General features: G+C 39.8%; 1 protein-coding gene across 1 annotated transcript; it reads left to right on the top strand.

Moving 5' to 3' along the window:
- The first annotated feature begins 1,449 nt into the window (after positions 1-1,449).
- Positions 1,450-13,477, top strand: LOC109624798 (semaphorin-7A-like). The gene is made up of 14 exons (XM_020079716.2): positions 1,450-2,133; positions 2,961-3,094; positions 3,459-3,512; positions 3,613-3,711; positions 3,805-3,913; positions 4,458-4,565; positions 4,826-4,968; positions 5,091-5,269; positions 5,599-5,707; positions 6,356-6,551; positions 7,916-8,031; positions 8,279-8,424; positions 10,206-10,267; positions 12,232-13,477. The coding sequence occupies exons 1-14, from the start codon at positions 2,025-2,027 to the stop codon at positions 12,573-12,575; spliced, it is 1,908 nt and encodes a 635-aa protein (XP_019935275.2). The 5' UTR covers positions 1,450-2,024; the 3' UTR covers positions 12,576-13,477.
- The last annotated feature ends 126 nt before the right edge of the window (positions 13,478-13,603 follow it).

Here is a 13,603-nt window from a genome sequence, read left to right as displayed (position 1 = left end):
CACTGCCATCAGGGGCAATTTGAGGTTCAATGTCTTGCCAAGGGGTAGCCAGGGATCTGAACCACTGACCTTAGTGAGTGACGCTCTCTACCTTCATACCACTTGCATGTATTGAAGTGTCACTACCTTCCAAATTTTTGATGAAGAGGACCTGGATGAGGAGCCAGAACAGCAGCAGCACTATGATGCCTTCGATCATTCCCTTACAGACGAAAGAGATGACCAGCTGCCACAAAGGATGGTCGGGCTCTTCCTCCGCTGCACAAGACATCATCTACTGCAGGAAAATATCTGTAGGAAGGTCAAATGATCAAATCAAAAAGACAAACTGGTTTGTACAGATGAGGTACATATAGTTTGTAGTTTTGATTAGCTTAGAATATAAACTTTGGTTTTACAAATGTCAGCGTCTAAGATAAAACATAAATAGAAAAACAACACTAAACAAGTGCATCATGGCCATACACTTCTCAATATCAAGTAATAATTATGTTAGTTAAGTTATTTAAAAAGGACTACTCTCTGGATCCTTTACCTGGAGCCACAAACAACTGGACTCTGGCCCCATCACTCTTCATCTGTCAAATCCAAAATCTGAGAACAAGCAGACAAATGATCTGCAGGAATAAAGTCTCTCTGAAAATCTTGCACTTGCAGCCACAACGGTTGAATGTGTTGAGCATCGTCACCCAGAGTCAGCATCCACTGCTGTGTTGGTCTGATTGAATCCTTTCAGTATGAGTAAGACTAGATAACTGATATAATACAATCCCTGTTGTTCTTGTCCATGGAGCGTCTTGAGAATTGGTGGACGCAGCTCTGTCACCTGCTCTGATTATTTACTGCAGTGGGCTTTCTGCACGTGTGCTGCAGCATCCACTGTGTCCCTGGACAACTTCCAGTCAGAGCTGCAGTGTGGTTCAGCCTGCTGGCTGAAGACACACACACACACACACACACACACACACACACACACACACACACACACACACACAGACACACACAGATTTAAGAAACATACTCATTAAGTTTTGGATAAATCTTGTCACAAGCTAGAGAGATATACCAACCACATATTTGATGTGAGCTGTCTTCAGAATTTAATAAGAATTGTATGATTCCTTTTCAAATGTTAAAGTGTTGACATAATTAATCTGCCATATTAAAAAACCCAGCATATTTACTGCTCTAAAAGTGCCTTTCCCCAATGAACCCATACTGCCCTCTGCTGGAGTCCGTGGTAGGGAGCAGAGCTTAGTGAAGTCAGTTTCAAAGGTTGAGTGTGTAGAATTTAGTCATATCTAGTGGTGAAGTTGCATGTTGCAGCTGAACACCCCTCACCTCACCCATACCCTAAACATGAGAGAGAACTCGTGGTAGCCTTCAGTTGTCATAGAAACTCAAAAGGTGTTTAGTTTGTCTACTTTGGGCTCCTGTAAAAACATGGCAGGCTCCATAGAGAGGACCTGCTCCTGTATGTAAATATAATGTAAATATCTAAATATGGAGGGGCCATTATAAGGTAAAGAAATAAACTATTCGTACAATTTAAATGAAACACTAGTGAAAACATCACTTGGATATGTTCGTATTCAATAGATCTCCTTCACCTCAATCTTACACACTGGACCTTTAAACACATCCAGTGAACAGTTACAGATTATTCCATATTTGTTTTACTTGGTTTATTATTGTTATCAGGATGGGTGGCTGGACCATAATTATCATTATTGTCGTTGTTATTATAATTCTGTGTTAAATATTTGTATAACTATTATTAGTTTAAAGTCAGTGAAGAACAATTAAACCTGTCTTTATTGATAATATTGATTGTAAGTGAAATTGATTGTATTAGAAAGCATTTCGTCATTAAATAGCAAATAATCTGTATTTATAAAACAAGGTTTTATTGATGATCACTCAAGGCTTTACAGAGGGAACGTGAGCATTCGTGGGGGTGCGTCGACATTGCTTGTTGCAGTGTGTGAGAGCAACTCGTCAGTTCCTCTCAGCTCAGCTTCAACATGTTGCTCCTCTCATTTCTAACGTCGTCTTTTTTAATATTCTCATGTTTGGTCAACGAGACTGAAGCCAACGCAACGGTTTTACCGAGGATGGTGTTCACAGACAAAGGTATGGAGCTTTTTTTGGTTTTGTTTAGAAACGTAAAGGAGTTTTGACATCGCGATAACGTTAAGTTACAGTCAGGAGAAAACACGGTGTGTTACTGTGTGTGAGGAATACCAGAAAGGGTTGTTTGTTTTCTCCTAGTGTCTTATTCACTGTCTTTAATTTGAATTTGAATTCCACTTTAAATGTGGCGGAGTCCTGGTTCAGGCTTATCCCAGAACAAGAAGGAATAAATTCAGTAAATTTTTACAATAAATTTTGTAAAAATTTTACATTAAAACTTTCTTGGATTAGTTTATAGTCTGTTTTACTGCAGTGGAATATGGAGCAGATATAAATTGTATAAATGATAAGGAAGTGGACTGTGAGAGTGAAGCAGAATAGGAAGCAGTTTACATCGGAAACATAGAAAATGAGTTTATCACTCTGATCCTTTGATATAAACATGCAGTGTTATAAAAACAGCAGACATAAAACAACTAAAACCAACTGCAAAACATATATATATATATATATATATATATATAACTACTCATATTCCAAACAGAAAAATTGTTTAAAACTGAATTTGAAAACTGGCTTAAAAGAAAGGACCACCTGGACACTAACATCAGGCTTTTAGGATTAAATACATTTTGGTTGTGTGCCCAAAGTATTTTTTTTTACAGGAAACAAATCTATTATAAACTATTCCTCAATCTTCTGAGTGCTGTTCCACTGGACGATGACTGGCGAGGCTCTTCTGCAGAGACTCTGACAGCAGACAGCAGTATTCATCTCAGTTTAATCTGCTAAGTGCTCCTCTGGCTGCATATTCTGTCTAATTATAGGGATTCCAGTTAAAAGGTTGCCTTTACCTGGAAACCATGCACCTGTACGGATTCTACTGGGAGAAAAGCCAGACTCTGTCACAGCGGCAGGACAAACACACATGTACACCTACGACTTCCAGCAGCCTCAGAAGGTAGTGAGCAAATGTGTTGCTACAGTGGTCTCTCTCTGTAACTCAGTGGAGTTACGGAGAAGCTAAATATTGTGCATTGACCAGATGCTGTAAATATGAATTGATATTAATGTGAATATTGTGCATTGAATAGATAAAGTAGCATAATTGACGTTCTTTGTGTGTATTTATGCTCATACATTCAAGCCTTTAACAGAATTTGCCAAAATAACCTTCCTAAGTGTTTTTTTTTCAAGATATCAGGGATGTAGATCTCAGCTTACGTTTGGAATTAAAAATTGATCATGTGCTTTAAAAGGTTGGTGACCAGTGCTTTACAGTAACATGGAGCAGAGTAATAGCCCCACTCTATTTCTCTTCCCAGGCTCCTGTAGGAAGGAAGGTGGTGTGGCAGGAGTGCGACAACAGTCCAGGAAAGGTGAGCAGTGTGACAGGACTTTAGAGCAAACAGATCAGAGCAGTCTGATCTGATAATATTTCAGTTATTCCTGATATTACAAACCCTCCCTATCCTTCAGGATTGCAGCTATAACATCACAGTGGTCCACGAGAGGCAGGAGGCTGACCAGGTGTTAGTGTGTGGAACCAACGGCAGAGAGACACTGTGCTGTGGCGTGGTAGGAGACAGCAGAGATTTAGTGGTGGTGTTGGTCCTCTGTTCTGTTTCATGTGGTCAGTCATTTTAAGGAAGGCATTTAATTTTTTTTTAGAATTTATCTGAAGAGTCACCTACATGCATCCCTTTAAATAAAATGAGGAACATAGAAAGAAGCATCAGGGCATTCACCATAAAGGAAGGTGAAGCATCTGTACTTGTGGGTGAGTTTTTTTATCCACACTGGATATTTTTAATCTGATGAGTCACATCTTGAAGTCTTAATTTATCTTTTCAGTAAATCTGTACTGCTGCTCTCTGCTTTACTGACCTTGCATTCACATGCTCCCCAGAAGTTCCCTTTTCCCAGAGTTGTGAAATAGGTTCAGTGTGTTTATGTGCTTTAAGGTCAGAATGTGCAAAATGGTAAATGGTTTGTATTGATATGGTTTTTCAGTAAGTTTTACATTCACTTATCACACACACATTCAGACAGTGCATCCATGTGTAGCACTTATCTTGCCCAAGGACACTTAGGCATTTGTTCCCACTTGAGATGCTGCTCATGCACGTGAATTTTCCCATTGGTTTTCTTCCTCACTATCATTACTTATAATAAGTTTGCACTGCTGCTTCCTGCTCGAACCTACCAGCCTCTGGCATCAAACCCAGCAGACACTGGTGTCTGAGTTATTGTGAGCCGATTCTTCACAGTGATGCATCTGCCAGCAACTTCAAATGTGTAATTGTTGTTTTTGTTCTTTCCAGAATCAGCAGAAAGTGCCGACCTCTACATCACATACTCTGGATCGAAGGAGTATGTTGGTATCCACAAGTTTGGCAAAGACAGAGTCGGACCAGGGAACCATAATAAAGGTATCTGTATCGTGAATGATTTTCTCTTCATTTATATTTTTTACCTTCATGCTTTGGTTCATTCAGACATGAACTCAGGAAAATGTTCATTAAATTGGATCTGGAGTTTGCCTTTCACATAAGAAGAAAGCAGCAGGAGATTTTTTTGGATGAAGCCTTGCCAGAAATTGTCTTGAGTTCATGCGTTCATGAGTTCTTGCATGACTGAAAGAGCGTATGTCTCAAGGCTGTGGTAACAAATGATGACTTTGTCTTTATAGAGCAATACTATGTGGGTTTGATGCTCAGCAGACGAAGAGACGATCCTTTACAGGATAAAGTTTTTGCTTTCTACAAGGAGAAAAACAGAGATACTCACCTGCTCGATGACATGTGGATCCCGTACGTCACCCAGGTTTGCATGGTAAGGCCTTTAGGATTGGCTGACTTTCACATTTATATTAGTTAGATTGTAAAAACATTGGTAGATAGAAATGTTTGTCTTTTGAAAGGAGTGATTGATATAATTCTGCGTGTTCATTCCAGGCAGATATTGGTGGTCGCAAGAACAACCTGCAGTTCAAGTGGACGTCCCAGATGAGTGCCAGGCTCTTCTGCGGAGACACCAACACCAAACAGCATTTCTCTGAACTGGTAGATGTGGCAGTTGTGCATGCAGACCAGTGGCAGGATACCAGGGTTTATGGACTCTTCAGAAATGAATGGTAGGACTCCATTAACCCTCATGTGTATTAAAGCAAAGGCTGGAGGAAGATTGCAAGGTTTTACTCAAGTAATTAAAACACAAAGTACAATGTATAGTAAACACATCTGCCCAGCATGCATCATGTTTACTGCTGCATCAATTCGAAAGCACTTGAGGATATGAAGTTAAAACCAGAATTTCTGGATTGTGCTCATATAACAGAAGAGTCATGTGTTACGTGTTTGCATAACTGCATTTAATCACTTCCTCGTGTCTCTCGTGATCTCAGTTTTTTTTTTGCTGTAGAAGTGTCAGAGTAAACCTGCTGACCACTGTGTGTCTCTGCAGGCATATGACCGCTGTGTGTGTTTACACGATTCAAGACATTGACCACATCTTCCAAACCTCTCCATTTGAAGGCCAAAGCTCAGAAAACTCAAAGAACAGACCTAGGACGGTACGTGTCATTCAAATTGCACAGAGGTGAAGTATGACATTTACTCAGTCACAAACTACACCAAAGAACCACACTTGTGAAGGAGCATTTCTACATTTCTACTCAGGGTGTGAAAAGACTGCACTTCTGCAAGCACGAAGCTGAGACTGAACTTCCTTTCCTACGTGCTCACAACAGCTCAGCAACAATAAGATACTTACATGAGTTTATAGTTTTATATGTAATTCATATTCCTGTTCCTACAGGTCAAAGAGCATAGTCTGATTATGACTCACCTGGGTATCCACTCAGTCATACATATGATGTTTCTCAACCCAAAATTATAACTTCTTCATAGAGCCATCTTACATTACATAGTGTATGTCAATGGCACAAAATGCTGTGAAAACTCCAATTGGACATTACACTGCACTACAAGATGTATGTCTACATAATGCAACACATCTTAACTTGATTATTGCTTATTCAGAGTATGATCTTATTTATCTTATTCAGACAATACAACTTAATTGTATAAATATTCTAATACTGGAGTCCCTGTAAACGTGTCCACTGTTACTGAAAGTGTTAAAATGCTGGCAGGCTTTGTGAACTTTCTGAATGCTTATTTAGGGTGCAACCGAAAACACTTGCTTTGTCTTTCTTCAGTGTGTTAGAGACAGCACCATGATGACTCACGAGACCCTGAACACGATCCACAAGACTTCAGAGATGGAGCAGTGGGTCCAACCTGTGAACAAGTCTGGTCCCCTGCTTTTTAATCACCACAACTACACCCACATCTACATTGACAGCTCCCTGGGCAAGAGGAACCATCCCTACACAGTTTTGTTTCTGACCCTAAGTGAGTAAATACAATAACAGGAATAGGGAAATTGACATTTGATGATGGTTACTAGCACATGTTACTTTAAATAGTTGGTTGCACTGTGATGAAACATTTCACCAACCTTAAAGTTCAGCAGTAGCTGAGACAGAAGCCAGTATTGAGTAACTGCTTTGGGGAAAAAAACAATAGAAGTGATGTTCAGGGCTGGTGTTACTAAGGGGTCCAACCCAAACAAGTTGACGTCAGTTTAACCACACCAAATGTCTCACATTTGAAGTTGTCTCTTCGTCCTCTGCTGACTTGGCTAACCTTGGCCTCTGAAACAACATAGTATGTGTTGAGCAGAACAAGAAGATGGTTTGGTTTTGGTTTTAGGTTTATTGTACTTTCCAAAGAAAATATCTAAATAAATATATGTGGACTTATGTCATGAGAGATTTAAGTAATTTCAAAACTTGACTGAGAGACTATTGCAGATGCTGTGACCGTAAATGACCAGACTATCATAACTCAGAGCATATCATTGTCCAAAGACGTCAGCACTGTGTGGTACTCAAGTGGAGTCATGCACGGAGTGCTGAGACCAAAGATCACAAGCAGCTGTTAGCAATGTCAGCTCTGTTGATGGTTAAGCACAGATGTGAGAGGAAAACCAGGACAAGGTGGCGCCCCATTCATTTCTATGAAATAAGCTGTGTGCTCACACCCAAAAAAGTTATTTTAGCCTCCTGTTGGCTTCAGCATTTTTGGAGCATGTGCATTACAACCCCTTTCTGGCTGAGTGGGATGATTTCTTTTATTGAAGCAAATAAGCCCAATTATAATGATACAAAGATTTTAACACACTGAGAGAAAACAGCAAAAATGTTTTATGGGTAGACGTGTGTGAAAGCTGATATCAAATGTCACCTAAAGTCAGGCTGCTCTTCAATTACATTCTGTGACCTGAATACGGTAAATCACCAAACAACTTCCTCCTGTGAACGTCCAGCTCTCACTGACAGAACTGAACAGTTTCCCATATCAAGGAAGAAATGTGATACAGGACCTTTGTATAAATGATGTTGGCAAACAACCTATGGTAAATACCAACTCTCAGGACTGGTGGTGGTAAAGTTTTAATAGATCAGTCAAGTTAAGAGAATTAAAAATACTTTACATGCACTGACATGTTTTAACTTTGCGTTTAGTGATTGCATCAGTATTTACTGAATGAAATGCTTATACATGTTTTAAAGAAGGAATGTTTTCCGCAGAAATACTCTCAACAGGCGTTAGTGGAAGAGTCATGTCAGTGGAAATGACACATTAGTTGTGGTAGTGGGATGGTGTGTTCAGACAGGTGTGAACGTTGAGTCATTCCTCATGTGTCTAAACAGATAATGGACGGATTCACAAAGTGATACAGACTGGAAATGAGATATTCTTCATTGCTGAGTACCACCCCTTTAACCACAGAGCACACATCGGCGGCATCATCCTTCACCTCACCTCAGTGAGTAGTACACCCCCCCCCCCCCCCCCCCCACACACACACACACACACACACACACACACGGAGGAAAAGAGGAGGGAAACAGAAAACACCATGGAAACAGGCCGTGACAACCCAGCCCTATAACCAACTCTAACTTAAACAGCAGACAGAAGAGAACATTTCAGATTTTTTTGGATGATGTATGAAGGGTATTGGTCAGTAAAGACAGATTACAAGAAAGTGTGCTATGTGTGTATCATTGCAGCGGAAGCTTTATGTCCACACCAGAAGTGAACTGGTCCAGCTGGATGTGGAAAACTGTGCCAAGTATGGAGACAACTGTAAGGAGTGTGTCTTAGCCAGAGACCCTTACTGCAGCTGGAACGACGACCACTGTTCCCCTGTGACGCAGTAAGACCACCAGGCTTTGTACCTTTAATCCCAAATCCAAATCCAAAGGGTTCCCTTTAATTCATACAAAGGTTTAACAGGACATGTTCTCGCCCCGCAGTGTGTACACAGACCTTACAATCACTCACCTGTTGAATGTTATTTGTGCTCTGTCATCAGAGTTATGGTGTAAGTTTCCAATGTGGAGCAACTCTTAGGAGGATTGTGTAAATCGTGGCTCAACTAAAGCAAGACTCTTTGAGTATGACGTTGTACAGTTTAGCAAACAAAAGTATCTTGTTTGCCACTTCAGTGAGAAAACATTTATATGCAAGGGAAGAATTTAAATACATTTTTGATAACAGTTTTTGAACCACAGTCTGATCATCTTCAGAACAAGAGATCTTTCTCAAATGAGAACTTTTTCTCCCTAAACATGGCAACTTAAATTTTCTTCTAATGTAGAGCACTTTGCTAGCGATGCCACACACAGTCACTGCCCCCACCCTACACAGAATAGCACACCTGCACTCACACTGTCTGGGATGTGGTTGATGAATCATAGATGGAAGCTTGACTCACAAATTCTTTATCGCAGCCCCCCGCAGGGGAGGAAATACTATCAGTAATGAGTAAGAGATCAGTGGGATGGCTGACTAAATTCAAATATCAATTTAGTCACACTGCAGCTGCACTACAACTCATTATAGTGAATTAAAGGTACAGTGTGTAGAATTTTGTGATATCTAGTGTTGAAATTGCATGTTGCAGCTGAACACCCCTCACCTCACCCTCTCCTTCCAAACATGAAAAAGAACCTGTGGTAGCTTCAGTTGTCATAAAAACTCAAAAGGTGTTTAGTTTGTCCAGTCTGGACTAATGTAAAAAACATGGCGGCCTCCATAGAGAGGGTCCCCTCCATGTAAATATAAAGTATTTGAATATAAAGGGCCTTTTCTGGGGTAAAGAAAACTACAATTCATACAATTTAGATAAAATGAACTAGTGAAAACATCATGAGGATTATTTTATATTAAATATCTGCCAATAGTTCCCTTTCAACTAAATCTTACACACTGGACCTTTAACCTCACTAATACTAAAGTGTGTGAAGTGCTGCTTTAATATTTCACCATGCTGTTGTTTCACACACTGAGCAAGGAATGGGTGTAATACATTACAACACAGAGCTAGCACTGAGGTATTGGGTCCGTCATTTTGAAATGAAGAGCAAGTAATGAAACTGAGCTGACCTTCCCTTTAACATACATATAATATTCCATTTTATTATACGCGTAAATGTCTTGTGTGTAAAGCAAATCAAATGTCAAGTGACGATAAACTTGAATTTGTTTTGGTCCTTTCTTTCTGCTCGAGGCAGCTTTACCGTAGCACCCCTGGTGTGAGCAATTAGCATTAATGTTTTTCTCAGAGCATTAAAAAAATATGCAACAAAGTAGGTTAAAAACCTTACACAATGTTGTCATTACCCTGACTGTTGACTGACTTTACTAGTGTAGTTTATCATTTGTCCTCGGTGACAAGCAAAACGCCAGCAAAGACATGTGATCCCTCTCTCTCTCTCTCATTCAGAGTTGAGTTTCTAATTAAAGAACAGCTTATATGCCATATGTTTCATATGATGATGATGATGAAATGCCCTTTGGGTCTGTCCACACCTGAGCGTTGTGCAGACCATTTGTGATCAGGACCACAGGGCCCTGGTTTTCTTACACTCACAATGAGAAATCTTTAATGTCACTGGAAGATTTTTCTAAATAGATTTCTTTTCCTTTGGACAGAGATACACTGCAGGAGGAGGCCACAGGGAATCACAACATCTGCCCTGTTCAAACTCAACAAGGTATGACCATATCAACCAGTTCACTGCATTAAGACCAACCAGTTTTACAACTAAAATACATGTTTCTGATCAAATTGCCAGGTTAATATTTTTCAATTGCTAGAGAACATCAGAAAATGGGCAACACACCTACAGCCTCAGCTGTTTAGCTTAGCATGAAGGCTACAAACAGGTCCTGTCCAATGGTCTTTGTCCAGTCTTTACACTGGAGGAATAGGCATCATCCATCTTTATATATATGATCTATGATCAGCCCTCTTTTCTCTCCATGCCGATCATTGACACTGTTAAAACACTGGCTGACATTTTGACTTTTATTATTTACACGTGTATGGTTTTTCGACGGTTGTTCAGGTGAGAGTTAGTTTCCTCTTTGGCCTGCATGAATGTGTCAGATCTGCTGCAGAACTACTTGCAGTTCTGAAACCAGCTGCTTCCTTTCTGAAACTAGAGGCCACTTTATTTTAGCGAGTATATATATATATATATTAAACGACTCACTGATGTGAAACAATCCAAAACTAAACCAGCAAGTTTTGTTCATTCAGTTTTCTCCTGAAGACATTTTGTTAACAGCTGTTTTCCCCTGACTGCTTTCTTTCATGCTCTCCGCCACCTTCTCCCTTTTGGTTGCCTGGCTTCACCTTTTTACTTTCAAGAGTAGATTCTCTGAAATCTCTTCAGATTTCACAGCAGCACAGCAGTGACCATGCTGACAACAAAATTACTGTTTTTGTGAGAGTTAATAGTGGGTGTGGACTAAAAACATATGCCCCTTAAGGGTGGGGGGGCAGACTTTTTTTAGACCCAAAATAGTCCGTCAAACTATTGATTCAGTTCCTACTTCTACTTCTAACAACAATAATGACACCACCTACCTACATTGTAATACTGCAGATAGAAAAAGAAACAACTAACAGTTCCTCTATATATAAGATTGTCAAACATCAGAGCTATGTGCAGCTGTCCTGTGTTCGAAGAAATAAACTTTGTATGTGTAGAGAAGGTTTTTTGGGACTTGGCTATGGTTAATGGCAGCTCTATGCACACTCTGACAGTGGATTTGTCTCTGGAGGGTTAAAATGACACATAGGAGTAGACATCTGCACTGGTGTATCACAGATAAAAACACGCCAGTAGGAATTATCAGAATAGGCAAATGAATAGAGAGAGTGTTAATCAGATACACTTGTAAAACATGTGGGAAGTAGACTGATCATTACATGTTTAACTGCCTGAGTTGCTCAGTAGGAAAAGTGAAGCTGTAACACTGTCAGGTTTAGGAGTAGTGTCCAGTAAGTTTACTCTAACAATATCAATGTCATCCAAAACTGCATGTGGGTTTCAGACAATGGAAACAGTTGAATCTCCACCATTAACATGTGGCCATTTCTCAGAAGTGTGCATTATCTGCACTTCTACTTATCTTGTCCCTGTCATGTCACTTCCTAAATAACTGTCTGATGCTGCGGTTGCTCTTCACATTTTCTTATCAAGAGCTTCGACTTGCCTGTCAGAAAAACATTCAAACAACTACTGCTGGTAATTTCTTTCCTCCACCCAAACCAGTCCTCCTATGTCCCCATGTGCTGGTGATACAGTTCTCTATACCTGATTCAATATCGTATGATAAACCACTTGATGAAATTCATTTGTAAGATGCTGTATAATAGTCAAACACCACCTCCCTGTAGTTTGACTTACCTGACCTTACTGTGACCTGAAACAAAAACTGCCCTCCCTTACACACTTGCCACATCATCAGGTGCACAGCCTGTCTTGGGTTGATCTTCCTGGAACCTATCCTTTGCATCATGGAGGAGGATCCAGACACGTTGCCAACTGGCTTCCCGTGCTCTGGATACCTACCTGTGTGAATAAAGTTTGATCAAACAAAACAAAACAAACATCCGTGTCCATGTAAATACACCTTGTATCTCTGTTCCCATGTTTTGCATATTCAGTTGATACACAAGGACCTGGGAGCATGGACAGCATCGCACTTCCCCCCAATTCCAAGTATTTCCTTTCCTGTCCGGTGTCGTCTTATCATGCAGAGTATACCTGGCATCACGAGGGACAACCCAGGCCCTGCAGGTCAAAGGAGCAGGAGCACCTACTTCTCATCGACAACATGAGTCCAGAGCAGGTGGGAACTTACAAGTGTGTGTCAGAGGAGCTGGGCTTCACAAAGGTCGTGGTGCAGTACCACCTGCAGCTGAAGAGCAGGGCTGCGATTGGTCGATTATCAAGCCCTCTGGTCTGGGTTAGTCTGGTGGCTGCTCTGATAACCAGTTTGTCCAGTTAGTCCTGATCTGAGTCGAGGGAAAGGTAATAAATAATCATATAAAATTACAGCACAGCCATATGAAAATACATGGAGTGACTAGGCCTGCCACTGAAATGAAATTAACTTCCCCAATAATTATTTACTTCCAACAAAGGAAACCCTCCTTTACTAATAATGCTTTATGGACTATAATTTATAATATTTGAAATTAGCCCTAGCCTTCAAATGCACGTATTAAAAGGCTGTGAAGTAGAAAATGTTTTTAAAAGCTCAAACATTCTTCTTCTAGCATATCTGAACCCTTCTGTGTCTCTTGCCTTTATCTGCACATAAACAAAAGACTGTACACTTCACAATCTTTGATGGTACATGACAACAACAATCCCACTGATTGGTTTTCAGAAAACAAGCTGCTTTGTAGAAATGTTGTAAAACAGCACAGAGTTGCAACATATAGGCAACATGAAACATACTGAAAGTAGATTCATACAGCTAGAACAGAAACCACCAAAGTCTTGATTATTACAATTTGGTGTCAGTTTCCTTTTAATGTGAAATTATGCCTGCACTCTCCTACTTTGTGTTCTACCTCAGACCTGAAGTCACAGCAAACTGAGTTGTTCTCTGTCTTTCAAGGATCTTCTGTTAAACATAAACTGCTGTATTATATTATAGATTTATTTTACTTCTGCTGGTTTTATTGGTCTCAAATGCAGGAAGTTGTGGAGCTCTTTACATTTTGTGTTTTCATATAATATATGATAATATAATATATTTATGAACAGATGGTAACAAGATACATGTTTGATTCCTGGTTTTGTGTAAAAATGTAAATACATATCATCAAACTGATTAATGGCCTATTTGAACTTGATGAATGTTAATTGGAAAAACCTTAATAAAGCAATATATTTCTAAAACAAGCTGCACATGGAATTTTTTTTTATTTCAATTTCGCCTATTTTTTCGAAAAGCTTAGTCATAAGCTAATTACACAACTTAAGTATTTGAGCTTTGAATTTACCAGCAACAAGAAACCCAACCAC

Source organism: Paralichthys olivaceus, chromosome 1 (genome assembly GCF_024713975.1).
Source record: "Paralichthys olivaceus isolate ysfri-2021 chromosome 1, ASM2471397v2, whole genome shotgun sequence".
In the NCBI taxonomy this organism is placed as follows: Eukaryota; Metazoa; Chordata; class Actinopteri; order Pleuronectiformes; family Paralichthyidae; genus Paralichthys; species Paralichthys olivaceus.
The sequence above is the reverse complement of the archived record's forward strand: the minus strand, read 5'-3'. Positions and strand labels throughout refer to the sequence as shown.

Excerpts from the sequence above, each read along its gene's own strand:
- LOC109624798 (XM_020079716.2), top strand. The coding sequence starts at position 2,025 with ATGTTGCTCCTCTCATTTCTAACGTCGTCTTTTTTAATATTCTCATGT. Across the intron at positions 3,095-3,458 it reads ACTTCCAGCAGCCTCAGAAG|GCTCCTGTAGGAAGGAAGGT; the intron begins GTAGTGAGCAAA and ends TTCTCTTCCCAG. Across the intron at positions 3,914-4,457 it reads TGAAGCATCTGTACTTGTGG|AATCAGCAGAAAGTGCCGAC; the intron begins GTGAGTTTTTTT and ends TGTTCTTTCCAG.